Raw genomic sequence first — 25,823 nt, 5'->3', positions numbered from 1 at the left:
CCCGGAAGAAAAATGGAAAGACATTTTTGATGATTAGTTTTTACGTATGACTGAGTGTATAAACTGTGATGGAAATTATTTTGAAAGGCTGTAAAAATAAACGTTGTTTTGCAAAACTTATCTAGTGACCTATGTATTTGTATGCCACCGAACCTGGAACAAGGACGAGCAACTTAATAAAACAGGTACAAATCAAGTCAATAAAGTCACTACAACTAGGTACATATACGTGGGCCGAGAACATTCAGTCAACGCATTATAATATAAATTCTTTACTTCATTGAGTAACAAACCGAAAGAAGAACATAAAACAGTGAAACAGAAACTCACCAGCGCGTCACTACCACCGCAGTATTCAGGCAGTTGTTGGTCTGCAAGAGGTGCAACAACCTGCCGCCGGCGTGCGCCTCGCCGTCTTCATCGTACCCCTGCACTATTTCCACACCTTTGGCTGTTCTGTGTTCTATGCGGTACGCCACCATGTTGTGCTTCGCGTTTACAATTTTCCGGTGCAATTTCAATTTGGACAACACAGCTCTGAAAAGAAAAGGTTTGGTTAAATGGGTCAATTACTAATGTCAGTCATTTTAAAATCGAGAATATTTACGAAAAATCGTTTGAAAGGACCATCCACTCGTGGTGATTTGTGTGTTCGTCAAGTAGGTCTCAAAATATATAATCCCACACGTCTGTCAACGCGTTCATAAAGCAGTACAGAAATAACATTGGACCCGAAGTTTTGGGATTAATCCCAAAACTTCGGGTTAATCTTTAGGGTCTGTTTCCGTGACTGCCAAACTGGTCTCAGCTGCGCGAATGTAGCTCTTCCTATGTCCAATAATTCTTAATAAGAAGCGCAGAACAGTTTGTAGCATTTCCGCTGTAATTAGATCGAGTCCTGGTGCTTTGCCTGCCTTTTTACATGCTTGCCTGTATATTTATTTTTGTTTGTATGGGTATTTTAGTTTCCACGCTATAGTTTATGTTTTCAAATCCAATATTTATTGACAAAATAAATAGTTGTCATATATGAAATAATATCTTCGTAATTCGCTTTCATTTAATTTAAATCAAGTTACATTAGGCCAAATGTCAAAAACCAATGCGCTGAATATATATGTGTTGTAAAGTCGGTATGTTGAACAGTTTGGTTGGGTTCTTGCGTTTGTTCATCAGGATCACCAGATGTTTTAGGTTTACATTTTTTTCGTGTTTCAATTTTCCGTTCATATGGACAATTAACCCTATCTCTAAATACCGAATTGCAGCTCTCGAGTACGAGAAGAGACCTTTGGTCAGCAGTGGCCACTTACAGGCTGTTGATGAAGTTTTTTGTTTTATCGTTGTGGCTCGGACGGTTTAAGACGCATCTTATTCAGAAGGGTGCGGGTTTAAAACCTGAAATGCTTTGTTCTTGTGAAGTTTCCACGTAAAGAACTATGCTATACTATTATCGAGTCTCAAATAATCATTGTGCGAAATCTCGTCCAAATTGATTTAGTTTTGTAGTAAACTATGCTCGTACACGCCTATTTTTTTATGTTTGCCATTTTAAGACCTGTATGTTAAAACATTTGGGTATGTTGAGAGGAAGGATAAAGGTAGAAACCAAGCCGTAAAATACCTAGCTTTCCTTTCCACGACTCTTTCGGTTGCCACCAGCCGTTAAAGCTATTTGCCACTTTATAGTTTCTTACTACTCGTAAGAGATAAGGGCAGAGATTGTGTTTTTTTTTTTGTCATGGAAAAGAATGTGGGTAAGAAAAGAAATCTCCATTTTATTTTTAAGAGGTATTTTTTATTAACAAAATCAAGTTTACACTTCAAAAATATCCACAATTTAAACTAGGAAATGTAAACAGATATAAAAGAATACATTTTTAATAATAGCATTGTTAATTTTACTTACATTTATAACAACACTAGTCTTAAAACTAACACGAAAAACTTATGGTTACAAAAACTATATCTACATCAATCATTAGGTAAATAATACATTATAAACTATAATTAGCCTAACCTTAGATAATATACAATATTAATTTATACAATACATACAATAATTATATTTAAACATTACATATAAGAAATTTCCTACTTCATTTTATATTTCCTCGAACAGTTGCAGTGCAACAGAGATACCCGTCGCCACTGCAACTACAACCTCAACTTGTATGTCTGCCGTTGGTAACTTGAGCCGCTCAAAGAACTCTCTGCACAGTTCCTTGTCTGCATCAGAGACTCCAAATTTCAAGTTGGGTTGTGGTTTAGCAGGACCAGTTCTGACTGATCCCATGTCAGGTTTCGCTGTATCCTTAGTGGCTTTGAGGATTTTCTCTGCAATTACCTCAACCCGTTTAATATTTGCGGCGGACTGTCTTAGTTCTTCCTCGGTGCTTTTAATTTCATTATTATTTTGGACGCATTTTGCGATTTGGTCCACAATCATTTCCATTTGGTAACCCATATTAAAAGTATTGTACAAAGGTATTTATATTTTAAACAAATTTACGTCGATTAATTCCAACAACCGAAAAGTTCACTTGTTTTAAATGATACTCTTGAAACAATAGTATCACGTACACTTCACTCTTGATAATATTAAAACACTGCGACTCTCACTCAGCAACAGACTTGTAGACCGACCACTGATAGGCGACTGCTCGTATCAACGACAAGGCAAACACTGACTACTCCGTGAGTGCAGATACACTAACCCACTCTGCCGAAGAAAGAGTTTGGGGTGGGGGTGCCATTGTTAAGCTTACACAGTGTGGTGATTTATGTGTCATTTAAAATATCATAATGTACGTCTATAACGAAGCGGAGTCAAGTACCGTAAGCTTTTTGATTAGTTACTAGAATAAACTGTTCCTAGACCAGTTTGATTTCAATTAATTAACTTAAGGAAATTAGGTTCTTTAAGGCAACAATCTCAGGACTTCATTTAGTAAATAGGAGAAAATGGGAATAAATAGAAGTTGTTATGCTGGAGTAACTAGGTCTAGATATGTATGCATTTAAGAAAATCATGGACCTTATTTATTAGAATCACGTTGATGTGATAACGCAATTATTCCTCAACAAAAGTAACATAGGATAAACCGGAACATTAAATCAAATACTTTTGTACAAGAACAATAATAATTTATTTATTTATGTCAAGTTTTGTTGAGCAGCCCCGCTTGCTGTATAGCTTGCTTCGCCGCGTTGGTGATGTGTCGGAACCTGTCGCCTCCTACATAGGTCACTAGTTAAGTCTTGCAATACATTCGTTCTATTAATGGAGGGTAGACAAAAATATTTTTATTTGAAAGTGCAGCTAATACCTTGACAGTTCATACAAAATAACCCGACATTAATCGTGTAGTTAAGTAGTAAAAAATTTTTTAAACAATTAAAATGTCTGAATGGTCTAATACCGAGTTGCGAGTTGTTATGCGTTACAACTTTCTGCGTCAACTGTCGGTAGATGAGTGTGTGGAAGAAATGAATACTGTTTTGGGAGAAAAGTGTCCTCACCGCACAACAGTTTACCGATGGTATCGTGAGTTTGGACGTGGTAACTTTAATGTTAATGACGCTCAAAGATCAGGACGTCCCATTGAGGTTACTGTCCCAGAAAACGTTGCGAAAGTGTCAAAATTATTAAAAGAAGATCGACGTATAACATATCAACAGATAGAAGAGATCCTGTAGATAAGTGCACCAAGCGTACACAAAATTCTTCACGATATTCTTGGCGTAAAAAAAGTTTGTACACCATGGGTGCCACACGACCTCAAAGTTGAACAAAAGGAGGCAAGAGTGAACTGGTGTAAAAAAATGCTAAAGTTATATGAAAATGGTACCTCTAATAACATTAATAATATCGTAAGTGGTGATGAAACATGGCTATATTACTTCGACGTACCATCGAAAAACAAAAATAAAATTTGGCTGTTTGAAAATGAACAAACTCCAGTTCAGGTGAGGATATCACGTTCAGTCAAAAAGAAAATGATCGCTGTATTTTTTACTCGGCGGGGTATTTTGGAACGAGTAGTTCTAGAAAGTCAGCGTACTGTAACCGCCTCTTGGTACATCAACGATTGTTTGCCAAAAGAATTTCAGAAGCTTCAGGAAATTCGACCGAATTCAAGAATGGACACTTGGCATTTTCATCACGATAACGCACCCGCGCATCAAGCACGTGATACCGTCGAATTTTTGAACACCAGTGGTGTTAAAGCACTTGAACATCCTGCGTACAGCCCCAACCTAGCGCCCTGTGACTTTGCTCTTTTTCCTATCATCAAGGATCAGTTGAAAGGAAGACGATTTCCTACAGATATTGAGCTTTTGGGTGCTTGGGACCAAGCATGTTCAGAACTCCCGGAAGAAAAATGGAAAGACATTTTTGATGATTAGTTTTTACGTATGACTGAGTGTATAAACTGTGATGGAAATTATTTTGAAAGGCTGTAAAAATAAACGTTGTTTTGCAAAACTTATCTAGTGACCTATGTATTTGTATGCCACCGAACCTGGAACAAGGACGAGCAACTTAATAAAACAGGTACAAATCAAGTCAATAAACTCACTACAACTAGGTACATATACGTGGGCCGAGAACATTCGGTCAACGCATTATAATATAAATTATTTACTTCATTGAGTAACAAACCGAAAGAAGAACATAAAACAGTGAAACAGAAACTCACCAGCGCGTCACTACCACCGCAGTATTCAGGCAGTTGTTGGTCTGCAAGAGGTGCAACAACCTGCCGCCGGCGTGCGCCTCGCCGTCTTCATCGTACCCCTGCACTATTTCCACACCTTTGGCTGTTCTGTGTTCTATGCGGTACGCCACCATGTTGTGCTTCGCGTTTACAATCTTCCGATGCATCTTCAGCTTAGCCAACACAGCTCTGAAAATAAATGGTTTGGTTAAACATATTCAACGAAGTATTTAAATCATCACTTTTTGACGACAATTGCAATTGACTTGACAAGCGGTGCGACTAGGTACTTCTTTACTTACTTTACATCATCTACAGAACCAACTCGAGCTGCGTGTCCTTGGAAGCTACTTTTCCTGTCTGTTATAACCTCTCCGTGGGTGATGTCTGGACACTCTGCCTGCAATCGCACAAACAATTACTCACTCATTTCTCTAACAATATAACAAACACTGCATGTACTACAATATCTTACCGCATTTGTATATTCATCGGGACGAGATTTGACTTTCTTTCTCTCTGTTCTCTTGTTTCGCTCTTGTCTGGACTCGACGGAAAACAAGAAGTTGCGGATCTCTTCGACCCACCGGAACACTATAATTTCACCTTTATGCTTGCTGAAAAAAATATTATAGGACATTAAATAAAATGTAAATGAGAATTACTAAATGCTACTATGGAAACTCAAGTTTTGGATTAGTGCAATAGCTACTTCAAATATATACTCACTTGTATATTTGGTCCAAGGAGCGGTGGAGTCTCTCCTTGGTTTTCCTGTCCATCCACGGAGCAGATAGTACATAGACAGGCGGCGACTCCGAGGGGTAGTCTCGGGGCATTGTCAGATGTATGACGACTTCGTTATTTCTCTCTGTTACCTTAATACAGTAGGAACTCCCAGTACCACTGCTGCTGTCTGCTTGAAACTCCTTTTCATAAATTGAAGCTAACGCTTCTCTTTCTTCTCCCTAATACAGAAGAGAAAATGGAGTAAATAAATAGTACGGTTGGAAAATGTACAATTTTAGTTTGGTTTACAGTTTGCAAAACTCACCTGTCTTAACAAGTTAATGTTTTCCATGACGATGTTACAATTAAAGAAAGAAATGTCACAAATATGCAGTTGCTCGCTCAGCAAGAGAGACTCGATAGCAAAGACTGACCACCGACAGACGACTGTGCGGATCAACGAAGAGTTACGACTATATATACTACGGTACACATTAACGACCAAAGAGTTTGGAGTGCCGTCGTTAAGCTTATTGTAGTATTTTACAAATTAAATATCTTTAGTAATGGGTCAATTACTAATAAGGTCATTTAAAATATCAAGAAAATTAATGAAAAATCATTTCGATGGATCATTCATATTCCCTAACACACGTGTTGTTTTCATGTTTTCACAAGTTTAGTCACCACTTACCTACAATAAATAACCCCTTGCGTCTGCAAGGCTAAAAGCTGAGACCCACTACGCTGAATATGTGTTGTAAAGCCGGTAATGTTGATAACTCTAACAGTCTGGGATCTAGCGTTTCCTCATCAGGATCACCAAGTGTTTTAGATTAACATTTATCTTTGCTTCGAATTTCCCTTCATATTATGAACCTTAAACCAATTATTGAATTTTAGCCAGAATAAGCCTTTGGTCAGCAGTGGCCACTTACAGGCTGTTGATGATGAAGCTTTTGGCATTGTCGTGGTGGCTCGATTATTATAGAAGATTTAAGACGCTTCTTATTCAGGAGGGTGCGGGTTTGAAACCTGAAATGCGTTGTTCTTGTGGAATTTCCACGATAAAATCTATTTTATACTTTTATCGAGTCTCAAATAATCATTGTGCGAAATCTCGCCCAAATTGATTTAGTTTTGTAGTAAATTATGCTCGTACACGCCTATCTTTTTTTTTTTTTTGTTTGTCATTTTAAGGCCTGTATGTTAAAACATTTGCGTATGTTGAGAGGAAGGATAAAGGTAAAATAAGCCAAGCCGTAAAATACCTAGCTTTCCTTTCCACGACTCTTTCGGTTGACACCAGTCGTTAAAGCTATTTGCCACTTTATAGTTTCTTACTACTCCCAAGAGACAGGGCAGAGATTGTGTTTTTTTATGTAATGGAAAATAATGAGGGAAAAAAATAAATCACTTTTTGTTTTTAAGAGGTATTTTTTATTGACTAATTCAAGTTTACACTTCAAAAATATCCACAATTTAAACTAGGAAATGTAGATAGATATAAAAAAATACATTTTTCATAATAACATTTTTTTATTTTACTTACACTAGTCTTAAAACTAACACTAAAAACTTATGATTACAAAAATATATCTACATCAATCATTAGGTAAATAATACATAAATATCAAGTATAATTAGTCTAACCTTATAAAATTTACAATATTAATTTATACAATACATAATTATATAATATTTAAATAATACATAAATAAGTTTTCTATATCAATATCATTTTATATTTCTTCGAACAGTTGCAATGCAACAGAGATACCCGTCGCCACTGCTACCACAACCTCAACTTGTATGTCTGCCGTCGGTAACTTGAGCCGCTCAAAGAATTCTCTGCACAGTTTCTTGTCTGCATCAGAGACTCCAAACTTCAAGTTGGGCCGTGACTTAGTGGCTTTGAGGATTTTCTCCGCAATTACCTCAATCCGTTTAATATTTGCGGCGGACTGTCTGAGTTCTTCCTCAGTACTTTGAATTTTAGTACTGTTCTGGACGCATTTTGCGATTTGGTCCACAATATTTTCCATTTGGTAACCCATAGTTATATTGTATCAAGATTTTTATGTTTTATGCCAAGGTGCGTCGATTAATTCCCACAACCGAAAAGTTCACTTGTTTTAAATGATACTCTTGAAACAATAGTATCACGTGCACTTCAATCTTGATAATATTAAAACACTGAGACTCTCACTCGGCAACAGACTTGTAGACCGTACACTGATAGGCGACTGCTCGTATCAACGACAAGGCAAACACTGACTGCTCCGGGAATGCAGATGCACTAACCAACTCTGACGAAGAAAGAGTTTGGGGTAGGGGTGCCATTTTTGAGCTCAAGCATGTGGTAATTTACGTGTTATTTAAAAAATCGTAATGTACGCCTATACCGAAGCGGAGTCAAGTACCGTAAGCTTTTTGATTAGTTACTGGAATAAACTGTTCCTAGACCAATTTGATTTTATTTTAATTAATTAATTTAAGAAAAGTAGGTTAATTAAGGCAAAAATCTCAGGATTTTATTTAGTGAATAGGAACAAATGGGAATAAATGGAAGTTGTTATACTGGAGCAACTAGGTCTTGATATGTATGCATTTAAAAACATCATGGACCATTGACCTTCTTTATTAGAATTAGTAATTTATTTCATCACGTTAATGTGGTAAAGCAATTATTCCTCAACGAAAGTTACATAGGATAAACCGTAACATTAAATCAAATACTTTTATACAAAAACAATCATTTATTTATATTTATTTATTAAGTTAAATTATCAGGACGTTATAATGACTGTGCTATAGTAAAATTTTATGTCATTTTTGGAGCAGCCCCGCTTGTTGTATAGCTTGCTTCGCCGCGTTGGTGATGTGTCGGAACCTGTCGCCTCCTATTTGTATGCCGCCGAACCTGGAACAAGGACGAGCAACTTAATAAAACAGGAACAAACCATCGAGTCAATAAACTCACTTCAACTAGGTACATATACGTGGACCGAGAACATTCAGTCAACGCATTATAATATAAATACTTTACTTCATTGAGTAACAAACCGAAAGAAGAACATAAAACAGTGAAACAGAAACTCACCAGCGCGTCACTACCACCGCAGTATTCAGGCAGTTGTTGGTCTGCAAGAGGTGCAACAACCTGCCGCCGGCGTGCGCCTCGCCGTCTTCATCGTACCCCTGCACTATTTCCACACCTTTGGCTGTTCTGTGTTCTATGCGGTACGCCACCATGTTGTGCTTCGCGTTTACAATCTTCCGATGCATCTTCAGTTTGGTCAACACAGCTCTAGAAACAAATGGTTTGGTTATCATCAAATTATCACTTTTTGACGAAAATTGCAATTGAATTTGCCAAGCGGTGCGACTAGGTACTTCTCTACTTACTTTACATCATCTACAGAACCAACTCGAGCTGCGTGTCCTTGGAAGCTACTTTTCCGATCTGTAATGACCTCTCCGTGGGTGATGTCTGGACACTCTGCCTGCAAATCGCACAAACCATTAGTCACTCACTTCTCTAACAATGTAACAAACACTGCAGGTACTGTAATATCTTACCGCCTTTGTATATTCATCGGGACGAGATTTGACTTTCTTTCTCTCTGTTCTCTTGTTTCGCTCTTGTCTGGACTCGACGGAAAACAAGAAGTTGCGGATCTCTTCGACCCACCGAAACACTATAATTTCACCTTTATGCTTGCTGAAACAAATATTATAGGACATTAAATAAAATGTAAATGAGAATTACTAAATGCTACTATGGAAATTCAAGTGTTGGATTAATGCAATAGCTACTTCAAATATATACTCACTTGTATATTTGGTCCAAGGAGCGGTGGAGTCTCTCCTTGGTTTTCCTGTCCATCCACGGAGCAGATAGTACATAGACAGGCGGCGACTCCGAGGGGTAGTCTCGGGGCATTGTCACATGTATGACGGCTTCGTTGTTTCTCTCTGTTACCTTAATACAGTAGGAACTCCCAGTACCACTGCTGCTGTCTGCTTGAAACTCCTTTTCATAAATTGAAGCTAACGCTTCTCTTTCTTCTCCCTAATCCAGAAAAGAAAATGGAGTTAATAAATAGTACGATTGGAAAAATGTACAATTTAACTTTGGTTTACAGTTTGCAAAACTCACCTGTTTTAACAAATTAATGTTTTCCATGACGATGTTACAATTATAGAAAGTAATGTTACGAATTATTACTCGCTCACTCAGCAAGAGAGACTCGATAGCAAAGACTGACCACCGACTGACAACTGTGCGGATCAACGATGAGTTACGACTCTATATTATTTACTACGGACCACATTAACAAGCAAAGAGTTTGGAGTACCGTCGTTAAGCTTATTGTAGTATTTTACAAATTAAATGTCTTTACTAATGAGGTCACTTAAAAATCGAGAAAATTACCGAAAAATCGTTTCGAAAGATCATACACACGTGGTGATTTGCACCACGTGATGAAATGATTTGTTCTCGTCAAGTAAGTCTTCCAATATGTAATCCCACGCGCCTTGTCAGCGCGTTTGTAAGGCGGTGCAGAAATTACATTGGACCCGAAGATTCGGGCTTAATCCTTCGGGTCAGCTTCCGTGACTGCCAAACCGGTCTCAGCTGCGTGAAACTAACTCTTCTGGGTCCAAATCTTCTTAATAAGATGCTTCAGAACTTTGACGGCGGAGGATGAATCAGTTCGTAGCATTTCTGCTGTAATTAGGTCGAGTCCTGGTGCTGTGTAAAGAGAGCGGGCTGCTTTAGCCACTTCCGAGGCTGACGGTGGTTCTATGTCAATATCAAGTAGCCGCAGTGGTGTAAGATAAATATTTAGTGCATCAGGTGACGCTGTAACTGATAAGCGGAAGATCTCTTCAAAGTGTTCACGCCAATGTGCCAGCTGTTCTTTTGTTCATGACTTCAGAGACTTCTTCCTCTTAGACTTGCTGTCACCTCCCAACGATTTAGTCGCGTGGTATAATTCCTTCAGATTGGTGGTGTTTGCGGCCTGTTGAGCACGATCAGCAATACCGTCCGCCGACTGTCGCCTATCCCTGCGGATACTGCGGTAAATTTCCCTGCGTTTTTAACGGTATTGTGCGTTAAAGCCGGTTCGAATAGCAATAGCTCGTTGTGAGTCTCAAGAAGTTTCAGATGAAGGCACATGGGAGCGTTGTGAGACATACAGTCCTCTTGTGAGTGAGTCGTTTTGTGCCCTAAGACGATGGAGCTGATGGCCACTTTAATGCGGTTCCACCACTCGTCCAGTGAGTCTGCCGCTGTGTCAAGTGTGGCAAAACGATTGCGCAATTCCAGTTGGAACCTCACCCAATTTGATTTAGTGGTGCAGTGACCTATGCTCGTACACACAAATTTTTTTGTTTGCCATTTTAAGGTCTGTACATAAAAAAACATTTGGGTATGTTAAGAGGATGGATAAAGGTAGAAACCAGCCATAAATTACCTAGCTTTCCTCTCCACGACTCCTTTGGTTAGCCGTTATTATTTACCACTCGGTAGTTTCTTACTTACTACTCCCAAAATACAAGGGCAGACATTGTGTTTTTTTAATAACATGGAAAAGAATTTGGTAAAAAAAGAAATCACCTTTTGTTTTTAAGAGATATTTTTATTCATTACTTCAAGTAACCACTTAAAAAATATCCACAATTTAAACAGATATAAAAGAATACATTTTTAATAATAGCATTGTTAATTTTACTTACATTTATAACAACACTAGTCTTAAAACTAACACGAAAAACTTATGGTTACAAAAACTATATGTACATCAATAATTAGGTAAATAATACATATCAACTATAATTAGTCCAACCTTATAGAATATACAATATTAATTTATACAATACAATAATTATACTTAAACATTACATAAAGAGATTTCCTAATTCACATCATATCTCTTTAAACAGTTGCAATGCAACGGAGATACCCGTCGCCACTGCAACTACAACCTCAACTTGTATGTCTGCCGTCGGTAACTTGAGACGCTCAAAGAATTCTCTGCACAGTTCCTTGTCTGCATCAGAGACTCCAAACTTCAAGTTGGGCCGTGACTTAGTAGCTTTGAGAATTTTCGCTGCAATTTCCTCAATCCTTTTAATGTTTGCGGCTGACTGTCTTTGTTCTTCCTCAGTACTTTGAATTTCATTACTATTTTGGATACATTTTGCGATTTGGTCCACAATATTTTCCATTTGGCAACCCATATTAATAGTATTGTACAAAGGTTTTTATATTTTAAACAAATGCACGTCGAATAATTCCCACAACCGAAAAGTTCACTTGTTTTAAATGATACTCTTGAAACAATAGTATCACGTGCACTTCACTCTTGATAATACTAAAACACTGCGACTCTCACTCAGCAACAGACTTGTAGACCGACCACTGATAGGCGACTGCTCGTATCAACGACAAGGCAAACACTGACTGCTTCGTGAATGGAGATACACTAACCAACTCTGACGAAGAAAGAGTTTGGGGTGGGGGTGCCATTATTGAGCTCAAGTATGTGGTAATTTACGTGTTATTTAAAAAATCATAATGTACACCTATAACGAAGCGGAGTCAAGTACCGTAAGCTTTTTGATTAGTTGCTCAAATAAACTGTTCCTAGACCAGTTTGATTTTAATTAATTAATTTAAGAAAATTAGGTTAATTAAGGCAAAAATCTCAGGATTTTATTTAGTGAATAGGAACAAATGAGAATAAATAGAAGTTGTTATGCTGGAGCAACTAGTTCTAGATATGTATGCGTTTAAGAAAATCATGGACCTTTGACCTTATTTATTAGAAATAGTCATTTATTTAATCACGTTGACGTGATTAAGCAATTATTCCTCAACGAAATAACATAGGATATATACCGTAACATTAAATCAAATACTTTTATTTAAAAAACAATTATTTATTAATTAATATCAAGTTTTGTTAAGCAGCCCCGCTTGTTGTATAGCTTGCTTCGCCGCGTTGGTGATGTGTCGGAACCTGTCGCCACCTATTTGTATGCCACCGAACCTGGAACAAGGACGAGCAACTTAATAAAACAGGAACAAACCATCGAGTCAATAAACTCACTACAACTAGGTACATATACGTGGGCCGAGAACATTCGGTCAACGCATTATAATATAAATTATTTACTTCATTGAGTAACAAACCGAAAGAAGAACATAAAACAGTGAAACAGAAACTCACCAGCGCGTCACTACCACCGCAGTATTCAGGCAGTTGTTGGTCTGCAAGAGGTGCAACAACCTGCCGCCGGCGTGCGCCTCGCCGTCTTCATCGTACCCCTGCACTATTTCCACACCTTTGGCTGTTCTGTGTTCTATGCGGTACGCCACCATGTTGTGCTTCGCGTTTATAATTTTCCGATGCATTTTGAGTTTGGTCAGCACAGCTCTGAAAATAAATGGTTTGGTTAAACATATTCAACGACGTATTTAAATCATTAAAATTGTAATTGAATTGACAAGCGGTGCGACTAGGTACTTCTCTACTTACTTGACATCATCTACAGAATCAACTCGAGCTGCGTGTCCTTGAAAGCTACTTTTCCTATCTGTGATGACCTCTCCGTGGGTGATGTCTGGACACTCTGCCTGCAAATCGCACAAACCATTAGTCATTCACTTCTCTAACAATATAATAAACACTGCAGGTACTGAAATATCTTACCGCCTTTGTATATTCATCGGGACGAGATTTGACTTTCTTTCTCTCTGTTCTCTTGTTTCGCTCTTGTCTGGACTCGACGGAAAACAAGAAGTGGCGAATCTCTTCGACCCACCGGAACACTATAATTTCACCTTTATGCTTCCTGAAAAACATAGTATAGGACATTAAATAAAATGTAAATGAGATTCACTAAATGCTGCTATGAAAACTCAAGTTTTGGATTAGTGCAATAGCTACTTCAAATATATACTCACTTGTATATTTGGTCCAAGGAGCGGTGGAGTCTCTCCTTGGTTTTCCTGTCCATCCACGGAGCAGATAGTTCATAGACAGGCGGCGACTCCGAGGGGTAGTCTCGGGGCATTGTCACATGTATGACGGCTTCGTTGTTTCTCTCTGTTACCTTAATACAGTAGGAACTCCCAGTACCACTGCTGCTGTCTGCTTGAAACTCCTTTTCATAAATTGAAGCTAACGCTTCTCTTTCTTCTCCCTAATACAGAAGAGAAAATATAGTAAATAAATAGTACGGTTGAAAAAAAATTCAATTTTAGTTTTTTATTTATTTTTTATGGGACTTGCCGGTAATCAAGCAGACGTATTACCTGATGGTAAGCAATCGCCGCCGCCCATGGACACTTGAAACACCAGAGGCTTTACAAGTGCGTTACCGGCTTTTTGGGAGTTAGGAATTTAAGGGTTGTTGTTCGGGAATGGGGATGGGGAAGATTGGGAAGGGGGAATTGGGCCTCCGGTAACCTCACTCACACAACGCAAGCGTTGTTTCACGTCGGTTTTCTGTGAGGCCGTGGTATTACTCCGGTCGAGCCGGCCCATTCGTACCGAAGCATGGCTCTCACACACTTTGTTTGGTAGTTAGTAGTTTGGTTTACAGTTTGCGAAACTCACCTGTTTTAACAAATTAATGTTTGCCATGACGGTGTCACAATTATAGAAAGAAATGTTACAAAAATATGCAGTTGCTCACTTAGCAAGAGAGGCTCGATAGCAAAGACCGAAAGACGACTGTGCGGATCAACGATGAGTTACGACTATATATACTACGGTACACATTAACGAGCAAAGAGTTTGGAGTGCCGTCGTTAAGTTTATTGTAGTATTTTACAAATTAAATGTCTTTAGAAATGGGTCAATTACTAATGAGGTTATTTAAAATATTGAGAAATATACGAAAAATCGTTTCAAAGGATTCATTCACACGTGGAGTTTTGTGTGCTCGTCAAGCAGGCTTCACAATATGTAATCCCACGCGTCTGTGAGAGCTGAGATTCACTACGCTAAATATATGTGATGTAAAGCCGGTATATTGATACCTCTAACAATTTGGTTGGGATCTAGCGTTTCCACCAGATATTCTAGATTTACATTTATCCTTGTTTCGAGTTTCCCTTCATATGGACAATAAACCCAATACAGTACCGAATTTCAGCTCTCGAGTGCGAGAAGAGGCCTTTGGTCAGCAGTGGCCACTTACAGGCTGTTGATGATGAAGATTTTTGCTTTGTCGTAGTGGCTCGATTACTATAGAAGATTTAAGACGCTTCTTATTCAGGAGGGTGCGGGTTTGAAACCTGAAATGCTTTGTTCTCGTGGAATTGCCATGATAAGAATTATTTCATTTTATTATGGAGTCTTCAACAATCTTTTAACGAAATTTCATCCAATTTGATTTAGTGGTGCAGTGCTCGTACACACATTTTTTTTGTTTGCCATTTTATGGTCTATTTATTTTAGGTTAGAAACCCAGCCTTAAAATACCTAGCTTTCCTTTCCACAACTCCTTTGGTTACGACTAGCCGTTATTATTTACCACTCTGTAGTTTCTTACTACTCCCAAGAGGCAAGGGCAGAGATTGTGTTTTATTAAGTCATGGGAAACAATGTGGGGAAGAAAAGAAATCTCCATTTTATTTTTATGAGGTATTTATTATTAACAAATTCAAGTTTATACGTAAAAATATTAACAATAACTAGAAATAGATAAAAATTTTAATAATAGCATTTTTTATTTTACTTATACAATTTACTTATATTACTAACTACACTATAACTATAAATAACTACATTAATCTGAAAACTAACACTAAAAACTTACGTCTAACCTAATAAAATACACAATATTAATTTATACAATACAAAAATATATTTAAACATTTTATAAATAAGTTTTCTATTTCACTTTACATTTCCTCGAACAGCTGCAATGCAACGGAGATACCCGTCGCCACTGCTACTACAACCTCAACTTGTATGTCTGCCGTTGGTAACTTGAACCGCTCAAAGAACTCTCTGCACAGTTCCTTGTCTGCATCAGAGACTCCAAAGCTCAAGTTGAGCCGTGACTTAGTGGCCTTGAGGATTTTCTCCGCAATTACCTCAACCCGTTTAATGTTTTCGCCGGACTGTCTTAGTTCTTCCTCAGTGCTTTGAATTTTATCATTATTTTGGACGCATTTTGCAATTTGGTCCACAATCATTTCCATTTGGTAACCCATAGTTATATTGTATCAAGATTTTTATGTTTTATGCCAAGGTGCGTCGATTAATTCCCACAACCGAAAAGTTCACTTGTTTTAAATGATACTCTTGAAACAATAGTATCACGTGCACTTCAGTCTTGATAATATTAAAACACTGCGACTCTCACTCGGCAACAGACTTGTAGACGAACCACTGATAAACGACTGCTCGTATCAACGACAAGGCAAACACTGACTACTCCGTGAATGCAGATGCATTAACCAACTCTGACGAAGAAAGAGTTTGGAGTGGGGGTGCCATTTTTGAGCTTACACAGTGTGGTAATTTACGTGTTATTTAAAAAATCATAATGTATACCTATAACGAAGCGGAGTCAAGTACCGTAAGCTTTTTGATTAGTTACTAGAATAAACTGTTCCTAGACCAGTTTGATTTCAATTAATTAACTTAAGGAAATTAAGTTCATTAAGGCAAAAAACTCAGGAGTTTAGTCAATAGGAGAAAATGGGAAAAAATGGAAGTTTTTATGCTGGAGCATTTATACCCACTAACTAGATCTAGATATGTATGCATTTAAGAAAATCATGGAGCATTGACCTTATTTATTAGAATTATTCATTTAATTTTTCACGTTGCTGTGATAAAGCAATTATTCCTCAACGAAAGTAACATAGAATATACAATAACATTAAATCAAATACTTTTATACAAGAACAATTATTTATTTATTTATATCAAGTTTTGTTGAGCAGCCCCGCTTGTTGTATAGCTTGCTTCGCCGCGTTGGTGATGTGTCGGAACCTGTCGCCACCTATTTGTATGCCACCGAACCTGGAACAAGGACGAGCAACTTAATAAAACAGGAACAAACCATCGAGTCAATAAACTCACTTCAACTAGGTACATATACGTGGACCGAGAACATTCAGTCAACGCATTATAATATAAATTCTTTACTTCATTGAGTAACAAACCGAAAGAAGAACATAAAACAGTGAAACAGAGACTCACCAGCGCGTCACTACCACCGCAGTATTCAGGCAGTTGTTGGTCTGCAAGAGGTGCAACAACCTGCCGCCGGCGTGCGCCTCGCCGTCTTCATCGTACCCCTGCACTATTTCCACACCTTTGGCTGTTCTGTGTTCTATGCGGTACGCCACCATGTTGTGCTTCGCGTTTATAATCTTTCGGTGCATCTTCAGCTTGGTCAACACAGCTCTGAAAGTAAATGGTTTGGTTAAACATATTCAACGACGTATTTAAATCATCACTTTTTGAATTTGACGTTACAAATTAGACAAGCGGTGCGACTATGTACTTGTTTACTTACTTGACATCATCTACAGAACCAACTCGAGCTGCGTGTCCTTGGAAGCTACTTTTCCTATCTGTGATAACCTCTCCGTGTGTGATGTCTGGACACTCTGCCTGCAAATCGCACAAACCATTAGTCACTCACTTCTCTAACAATATAATTATCACTGCAGGTACTGAAATATCTTACCGCCTTTGTATATTCATCGGGACGAGATTTAACTTTCTTTCTCTCTGTTCTCTTGTTTCGCTCTTGTCTGGACTCGACGGAAAACAAGAAGTTGCGGATCTCTTCGACCCACCGGAACACTATAATTTCACCTTTATGCTTGCTGAAAAAACATAGTATATAGGACATTAAATAAAATGTAAATGAGAATTACGAAATGCTACTATGGAAACTCAAGTTTTGGATTAGTACAATAGCTACTTAAAATATATACTCACTTGTATATTTGGTGCAAGGAGCGGTGGAGTCTCTCCTTGGTTTTCCTGTCCATCCACGGAGCAGATAGTACATAGACAGGCGGCGACTCCGAGGGGTAGTCTCGGGGCATTGTCAGATGTATGACGGCTTCGTTATTTCTCTCTGACACCTTAATACAGTAGGAACTTCCAGTACCACTGCTGCTGTCTACTTGAAACTCCTTTTCATAAATTGAAGCCAACGCTTCTCTTTCTTCTGCCTAATACAGAACAGAAAATTGAGTAAATAAATAGTACGGTTTGAAAAATGTACAATTTTAGTTCGGTTTACAGTTTGCGAAACTCACCTGTTTTAACAAATTAATGTTTTCCATGATACAATTATAGAAAGAAATGTTATAAATATGCACTCGCTCACTCAGCAAGAGAGACTCGATAGCAAAGACTGACCACCGACAGACGACTGTGCGGATCAACGATGAGTTACGACTATATATACTACGGTACACATTAACGACCGAAGAGTTTGGAGTACCGTCGTTAAGCTTATTGTAGTATTTTACAAATTACATATATTTAGTAATGGGTCAGTTACTAATGAGGACATTTAAACTATCGAGGAAATTAACGAAAAATCATTTCGAAGGAAGGAATTGTTCAGACGTGGTGTTTTGTGAGATCGTCAAGCAGGCCTAACAATAAGTAATCCCACGCGTCTGGAAGACTTGAAGCTGAGACCCGATATGGTAATATGTATTGTAAAGCCTGTATGTTGATACCGCTAACAGTTTGGATAGGTTCTTGCGTTACCTCATCAGGATCACCAGATATTCTAGATTTACATTTTCCCTTTCATATGGACAATAAACTAAATACCTAATTTTAGCTCTCTAGTGCCAGAATAAGCCTTTGGCCACTTACAGGCTGTTGATGATAATAACGATGATGAAGTTTTTGGTTTGCCATAGTTGCTTGGATGTCAGGGACGCATCTTATTCAGAAGGGTGCGGGTTTAAAACCTGAAATGCTTTGTTCTTGTGAAGTTTCCACGTAAAGAACTATGCTATACTATTATCGAGTCTCAAACAATCTTTGTACGAAATCTCACCCAATTTGATTTAGTGGTGCAGTGACCTATGCTTGTATACACCAATTTTTTTGTTTGCCGTTTTAAGATCTGAATATTAAAACATTTGGGTATGTTGAAAGGATGGATGAAGGTAGAAACCAGCCTTAAAATACCTAGCTTTCCTCTCCACGACTCCTTTGGTTACCACCAGCCGTTATTATTTACCACTCTGTAGTTTCTTACTACTGCCAAGAGACAAGGGCAGACATTGTGTTTTTTTATGTCATGGAAAAGAATTTGGTAAAAAAAATCACCTTTTGTTTTAAGAGATATTTTTATTCACTACTTCAAGTTTACACTTCAAAAATATCTACAATTTAAACTAGAAAATTTAAACAGATATAAAAGAATACATTTTTAATAATAGCATTGTTAATTTTACTTACATTTATAACAACACTAATCTTAAAACTAACACTAAAAACTTATGGTTACAAAAATATATCTACATCAATCATTAGGTAAATAATACATAAATATCAAATACAATTATTCTAACCTTACATAATACACAATATTAATTTATACAATACAATAATAGAATATACATAATTTATTTATACAATAATAATATTTAAACGTTATATAAAGAAGTTTTATATCTCTTCGAACAGTTGCAATGCAACAGAGATACCCGTCGCCACTGCTACTACAACCTCAACTTGTATGTCTGCCGTTGGTAACTTGAGCCGCTCAAAGAATTCTCTGCACAGTTCCTTGTCTGCATCAGAGACTCCAAATTTCAAGTTGGGCCGTGACTTAGTGGCTTTGAGGATTTTCTCCGCAATTACCTCAATCCGTTTAATATTTTCGCCGGACTGTCTGAGTTCTTCCTCAGTGGTTTTAATTTTATTATTGTTTTGGACGCATTTTGCGATTTGGTCCACAATCATTTCCATTTGGTAACCCATAGTTATAGTATTGTATAAATGATTTTTTGTACAATTATGTGGCGACTAATTCCAACAACAGAAAATTTCACTTGTTTTAAATGATACTCTTGAAACAATAGTATCACGTGCACTTCACTCTTGACAATATTAAAACACTGCGACTCTCACTCAGCAACAGACTGTAGACCGTGCACTGATAGGCGACTGCTCGTATCAACGACAAGGCAAACACTGACTACTCCGTGAATGCACTAACCAACTCCACGGAAAAAAGAGTTTGGAGTGGGGGTGCCATTTTTGAGCTCAAGCATGTGGTAATTTATGTGTTATTTAAAAAATCATAATGTACAGCTATAACGAAGCGGAGTCAAGTACCACAAGCTTTTAAATTAGTTACTGAAATAAACTCTTCCAAGACCAGATTGATTTTAATTAATTAACTTACATTAAATCAAATACTTTTATATAAAAACAATAATTGCTTTATTTATATTAAGTTTTGTTAAGCAGCCCCGCTTGCTGTATAGCTTGCTTCGCCGCGTTGGTGATGTGTCGGAACCTGTCGCCACCTATTTGTATGCCGCCGAACCTGGAACAAGGACGAGCAACTTAATAAAACAGGAACAAACCATCGAGTCAATAAACTCACTTCAACTAGGTACATATACGTGGGCCGAGAACATTCAGTCAACGCATTATAATATAAATTCTTTATTTCATTGAGTAACAAACCGAAGGAAGAACATAAAACAGTGAAACAGAAACTCACCAGCGCGTCACTACCACCGCAGTATTCAGGCAGTTGTTGGTCTGCAAGAGGTGCAACAACCTGCCGCCGGCGTGCGCCTCGCCGTCTTCATCGTACCCCTGCACTATTTCCACACCTTTGGCTGTTCTGTGTTCTATGCGGTACGCCACCATGTTGTGCTTCGCGTTTACAATCTTCCGATGCATCTTCAGTTTGGTCAACACAGCTCTGAAAATAAATGGTTTAGTTAAACATATTCAACAACGTATTTCAATTGAATTGACGTTATGAATTAGACAAGCGGTGCGACTAGGTACTTGTTTACTTACTTGACATCATCTACAGAACCAACTCGAGCTGCGTGTCCTTGGAAGCTACTTTTCCTATCTGTAATAACCTCTCCGTGGGTGATGTCTGGACACTCTGCCTGCAAATCGCACAAACCATTAGTCACTCACTTCTCTAACAATATAATAAACACTGCAGGTACTGAAATATCTTACCGCCTTTGTATATTCATCGGGACGAGATTTGACTTTCTTTCTCTCTGTTCTCTTGTTTCGCTCTTGTCTGGACTCGACGGAAAACAAGAAGTTGCGGATCTCTTCGACCCACCGGAACACTATAATTTCACCTTTATGCTTGCTGAAAAAAATATCATAGGACATTAAATAAAATGAGTGAATCAGAATCACTAAATGCTACCATGGAAACTCAAGTTTTGGATTAGTGCAATAGCTACTTCAAACATATACTCACTTGTATATTTGGTCCAAGGAGCGGTGGAGTCTCTCCTTGGTTTTCCTGTCCATCCACGGAGCAGACAGTACATAGACAGGCGGCGACTCCGAGGGGTAGTCTCGGGGCATTGTCACATGTATGACGGCTTCGTTGTTTCTCTCTGTTATCTTAATACAGTAGGAACTCCCAGTACCACTGCTGCTGTCTGCTTCAAACTCCTTTTCATAAATTGAAGCCAACGCTTCTTTTTCTTCTCTCTAATACAGAACAGAAAATAGAGTAAATAAATAGTACGATTGGAAAAATGTAAATTGTACATTACTTTGGTTTACAGTTTTCAAAACTCACCTGTTTTAACAAATTAATGTTTTCCATGACGATGTTACAATTATAGAAAGAAATGTCACAAATATGCACTCGCTCACTCAGCAAGAAAAACTCGATAGCAAAGACTGACCACAGACGGACGACTGTGCGGATCAACGATGAGTTACGACTATATATACTACGGTACACATTAACGACCAAAGAGTTTGGAGTACCGTCGTTAAGCTTATTGTAGTATTTTACAAATTAAATATCTGTAGAAAATGGGGACAATTGGGTAGTTTGCTAGGTAAAAAATAAATTATTTTGATATTTTAATATAATAAAATATCCCAAAATAATCGTATTTTCATTCATTCATTTGACGATATAGTTATTTATTTAATTTTTCTTGCTATTTTTTGCGTAATAAGTATGCTATTTGACGCAAAAAAACTATGACGTCATAATTTGCAATGTCATACAAAATTCATAGAAAAGTAACGTTTTTGACATTTCGATAAAAGTATTGAATTTGACTAGTAGGATAATACCCTATTACTAATGCGGTCATTTAAAATATCGAGAAAATTTACGAAAAATCATTTCGAAGGATCATTCTCTTGTGGTGTTTTGTGTGATCGTCAAGCAGGCCTTACAATAAGTAATCCCATGCGTCTGTGAGACTTGAAGCTGAGATTCACTACGATGAATATGTGTTGTAAAGCCGGTATATTGATACCTCTAACAGTTTGGTTTGGATTTAGCGTTTCCACCAGATGTTTTAGATTTATATGTATCCTTGTTTCAAGTTTCCCTTTATATGGACAATAAACCCTATCTCTACCAATAGCTCTCGAGTGCGAGAAGAGGCCTTTGGTCAGCAGTGGCCACTTACAGGCTGATGATAAAGATTTTTGCTTTGTCGTGGTGGCTCGGACGATTTAAGACGCATTTTATTCAGGAGGGTGCGGGTTTGAAACCTGAAATGGTTTGTTCTTGTGGAATTTCCACGATAAGAACTATTCCATATTATTATCGAGTCTCAAAGAATGTTTGTATAAAATCTTACCCAATTTGATTTAGTGGTGCAGTGACCTATGCTTGTTCACACCTATTTTTTTTTTGTTTGCCATTTTAAGGTCTGTACATAAAAACATTTCGACACCTTGAGAGGATGGATGAAGGTCTCCTTTGGTTACGACTAGCCGTTATTATTTACCACTCTGTAGTTTCTTACTACTGCCAAGAGATAAGGGCAGAGATTGTGTTTTTTTATGTGTGGGAAAAAATAAATCACCTTTTGTTTTTAAGAGGTATTTTTTATTTACTAATTCAAGTTTACACTTAAAAAGTTACCACAATTTAAACTAAAAAATATAAATAGATAAAAAAATATTTTTTTAATAATGACATGTTTTATTTTACTTACATTTATAACTACACTTATCTTAAAACTAACACTAAAACTTATGGTTACAAAAACTATATCCACATCAATCATTAGGTAAATAATACATATCAACTATAATTATTCTAACCTTAGAAAATATACAATATTAATTTATACAATACAATAATAGAATATTTAATAATATATACAATAATTATACTTAAACATTACATAAAGAAATTTCCTATTTAATTTTATATCTCTTCAAATAGTTGCAATGCAACTGAGATACCCGTCGCCACTGCTACTACAACCTCAACTTGTATGTCTGCCGTCGGTAACTTGAGCCGCTCAAAGAATTCTCTGCACAGTTCCTTTTCTGCATCAGAGACTCCGAACTTCAAGTTGGGCTGGGATTTAGTAGTATCAGCTCTGACTGATACCATGCCAGGTTTTGGTGTACTTTTAGTCGCCTTAAGTATTTTCTCCGCAATTACCTCAATCCGTTTAATATTTTCGCCGGACTGTCTGAGTTCTTCCTCAGTGCTTTGAATTTTAGTACTGTTCTGGACGCATTTTGCGATTTGGTCCACAATATTTTCCATTTGGTAACCCATATTAATAGTATTGTACAAAGGTTTTTATATTTTAAACAAATGTACGTCGACTAATTCCAACAATTGAAAAGTTTACTTGTTTTAAATGATACTGTTGAAACAATAGTATCACGTGCACTTCACTCTTGATAATACTAAAACACTGCGACTCTCACTCAGCAACAGACTAGTAGACCGTGCACTGATAGGCGACTGCTCGTATCAACGACAAGGCAAACACTGACTACTCCGTAAATGCAGATGCACTAACCAACTCTGACGAAGAAAGAGTTTGGGGTGGGGGTGCCATTTTTTAGTTCAGCATGGTAATTTACGTGTTATTTAAAAAATCATAATGTACACCTAAAACGAAGCGGAGTCAAGTACCGCAAGCTTTTTGATTAGTTACTGGAATAAAGTGTTCCTAGACCAGTTTGATTTTAATTAATTAACTTAAAGAAATTAGGTTAATTAGGGCAAAAACTCAGGATTTTATTTAGTCAATAGGAGAAAATGGGTATAAATGGAAGTTGTTATGCTGGAGCAACTAGGTCTACATATGTATGCATTTAAGAAAATCATGGACCATAGACCTTATTTATTAGAATTAGCCATTTATTTATTCACGTTGATGTGGTAAAGCAATTATTCCTCAACAAAATTAACAAAGGATATACCGTAACATTAAATCAAATACTTTTATACAAGAACAATTATTTATTGATTTATTTAAGTTTTGTTGAGCAGCCCCGCTTGTTGTATAGCTTGCTTCGCCGCGTTGGTGATGTGTCGGAACCTGTCGCCACCTATTTGTATGCCACCGAACCTGGAACAAGGACGAGCAACTTAATAAAACAGGAACAAATCATCGAGTCAATAAACTCACTTCAACTAGGTACATATACGTGGGCCGAGAACATTCAACGCATTATAATATAAATTCTTTACTTCATTGAGTAACAAACCGAAAGAAGAACATAAAACAGTAAAACAGAAACTCACCAGCGCGTCACTACCACCGCAGTATTCAGGCAGTTGTTGGTCTGCAAGAGGTGCAACAACCTGCCGCCGGCGTGCGCCTCGCCGTCTTCATCGTACCCCTGCACTATTTCCACACCTTTGGCTGTTCTGTGTTCTATGCGGTACGCCACCATGTTGTGCTTCGCGTTTACAATCTTCCGATGCATTTTTAGTTTGGACAACACAGCTCTGAAAGTAAATGGTTTGGTTAAACATATTCAACGACGTATTTAAATCATCACTTTTTGACGAAAATTGCAATTGAATTGACTTTATGTACTTACTTGACATCATCTACAGAACCAACTCGAGCTGCGTGTCCTTGGAAGCTACTTTTCCTATCTGTAATAACCTCTCCGTGGGTGATGTCTGGACACTCGGCCTGCAAATCGCACAAACCATTAGTCACTCACTTCTCTAACAATATAACAAACACTGCAGGTACTAAAATATCTTACCGCCTTTGTATATTCATCGGGACGAGATTTGACTTTCTTTCTCTCTGTTCTCTTGTTTCGCTCTTGTCTGGACTCGACGGAAAACAAGAAGTTGCGGATCTCTTCGACCCACCGGAACACTATAATTTCACCTTTATGCTTGCTGAAAAAAAATGTTATAGGAAATTAAATAAAATGTTAATGAGAATCACTAAATGCTACTATGGAAATTCAAGCTTTGGATTAGTACAAAAGCTACTTCAAATATATACTCACTTGTATATTTGGTCCAAGGAGCGGTGGAGTCTCTCCTTGGTTTTCCTGTCCATCCACGGAGCAGATAGTACATAGACAGGCGGCGACTCCGAGGGGTAGTCTCGGGGCATTGTCACATGTATGACGGCTTCGTTGTTTCTCTCTGTTACCTTAATACAGTAGGAACTCCCAGTACCACTGCTGCTGTCTGCTTGAAACTCCTTTTCATAAATTGAAGCCAACGCTTCTCTTTCTTCTCCCTAATACAAAACAGAAAATAGTGTAAATAAATAGTACAGTTGGAAAAATATACAATTTTAGTTTGGTTTTTAGTTTGCGAAACTTACCTGTTTTAACAAATTAATGTTTTCCATGACGATGTTACAATTAAAGAAAGAAATGTCACGAATATGCACTCGCTCACTCAGCAAGAGAGACTCGATAGCAAAGACTGACCACCGACGGACGACTGTGTGGATCAACGATGAGTTACGACTATATATACTACGGTACACATTAACGAGCAAAGAGTTTGGAGTACCGTCGTTAAGCTTATCGTAGTATTTTATAAATTAGATGTCTTTAGAAATGGGTCAATTACTAATGAGGTCATTTAAAATATCAAGAAAATTTAGAAAAAATCGCATCGAACGATCATGCACTCATGGTGTTTTGTGTGATCGTCAAGCAGGCCTGACAATAAGTAATCCCACGCGTCTGCGAGACTAAAATCTGAGACCACTACGATGAATATATGTATGTGTTGTAAAGCCGGTATGTTGATACCGCTTCAGTTTGGTTAGGTCCTTGCGTTACCTCACCAGGATCACCAGATGTTCTAGATTTTATTTGTTTCGATTTTCCCTTCATATGGACATTAAACCAA

General features: G+C 37.6%; 3 protein-coding genes across 3 annotated transcripts; all 3 read right to left on the bottom strand.

Annotated features, from left to right (window-relative positions):
- Window positions 1-326: 326 nt before the first annotated feature.
- LOC126911356 (uncharacterized) lies at window positions 327-2,467 on the bottom strand. Its single transcript, XM_050698227.1, has 2 exons — window positions 2,121-2,467; window positions 327-537 (listed from the first exon to the last, which is right to left on the bottom strand). Exons 1-2 carry the CDS (start codon window positions 2,465-2,467, stop codon window positions 327-329), a joined length of 558 nt encoding a protein of 185 aa, XP_050554184.1.
- A 694-nt stretch (window positions 2,468-3,161) lies between these two features.
- Window positions 3,162-5,802, bottom strand: LOC118269010 (protein IMPACT-like). Its single transcript, XM_050698226.1, has 7 exons — window positions 5,776-5,802; window positions 5,451-5,689; window positions 5,197-5,338; window positions 5,024-5,121; window positions 4,704-4,910; window positions 4,510-4,526; window positions 3,162-3,241 (listed from the first exon to the last, which is right to left on the bottom strand). The coding sequence occupies exons 1-7, from the start codon at window positions 5,800-5,802 to the stop codon at window positions 3,162-3,164; spliced, it is 810 nt and encodes a 269-aa protein (XP_050554183.1).
- A 2,477-nt stretch (window positions 5,803-8,279) lies between these two features.
- On the bottom strand, window positions 8,280-25,311 carry LOC126911355 (protein IMPACT-like). Its single transcript, XM_050698225.1, has 6 exons — window positions 25,285-25,311; window positions 24,959-25,197; window positions 17,184-17,325; window positions 17,010-17,107; window positions 8,554-8,760; window positions 8,280-8,373 (listed from the first exon to the last, which is right to left on the bottom strand). The coding sequence occupies exons 1-6, from the start codon at window positions 25,309-25,311 to the stop codon at window positions 8,280-8,282; spliced, it is 807 nt and encodes a 268-aa protein (XP_050554182.1).
- Window positions 25,312-25,823: the final 512 nt, after the last annotated feature.

The sequence above is a fragment of the Spodoptera frugiperda genome, chromosome 14 (genome assembly GCF_023101765.2).
Source record: "Spodoptera frugiperda isolate SF20-4 chromosome 14, AGI-APGP_CSIRO_Sfru_2.0, whole genome shotgun sequence".
Lineage (NCBI taxonomy): Eukaryota > Metazoa > Arthropoda > Insecta > Lepidoptera > Noctuidae > Spodoptera > Spodoptera frugiperda.
Note: the sequence above shows the minus strand (reverse complement) of the source record. Positions and strands in the feature narration are given on the sequence as shown.

Bases quoted from the DNA above. Each gene is read 5' to 3' on its own strand.
- LOC118269010 (XM_050698226.1), bottom strand. From the start codon at position 5,802: ATGGAAAACATTAACTTGTTAAGACAG. The intron at 5,339-5,450 runs GTGAGTATATAT...TATTTTTTTCAG, and splicing joins TCCTTGGACCAAATATACAA to CAAGCATAAAGGTGAAATTA. The intron at 5,122-5,196 runs GTAAGATATTGT...GTGCGATTGCAG, and splicing joins CCGATGAATATACAAATGCG to GCAGAGTGTCCAGACATCAC.
- LOC126911355 (XM_050698225.1), bottom strand. From the start codon at position 25,311: ATGGAAAACATTAATTTGTTAAAACAG. The intron at 25,198-25,284 runs GTAAGTTTCGCA...GTTTTGTATTAG, and splicing joins ACATTAATTTGTTAAAACAG to GGAGAAGAAAGAGAAGCGTT. The intron at 17,108-17,183 runs GTAAGATATTTC...TGCGATTTGCAG, and splicing joins CCGATGAATATACAAAGGCG to GCAGAGTGTCCAGACATCAC.
- LOC126911356 (XM_050698227.1), bottom strand. From the start codon at position 2,467: ATGGGTTACCAAATGGAAATGATTGTGGACCAAATCGCAAAATGCGTC. The intron at 538-2,120 runs GTTCGAGGAAAT...TTTTCTTTTCAG, and splicing joins ATCTCTGTTGCACTGCAACT to AGCTGTGTTGTCCAAATTGA.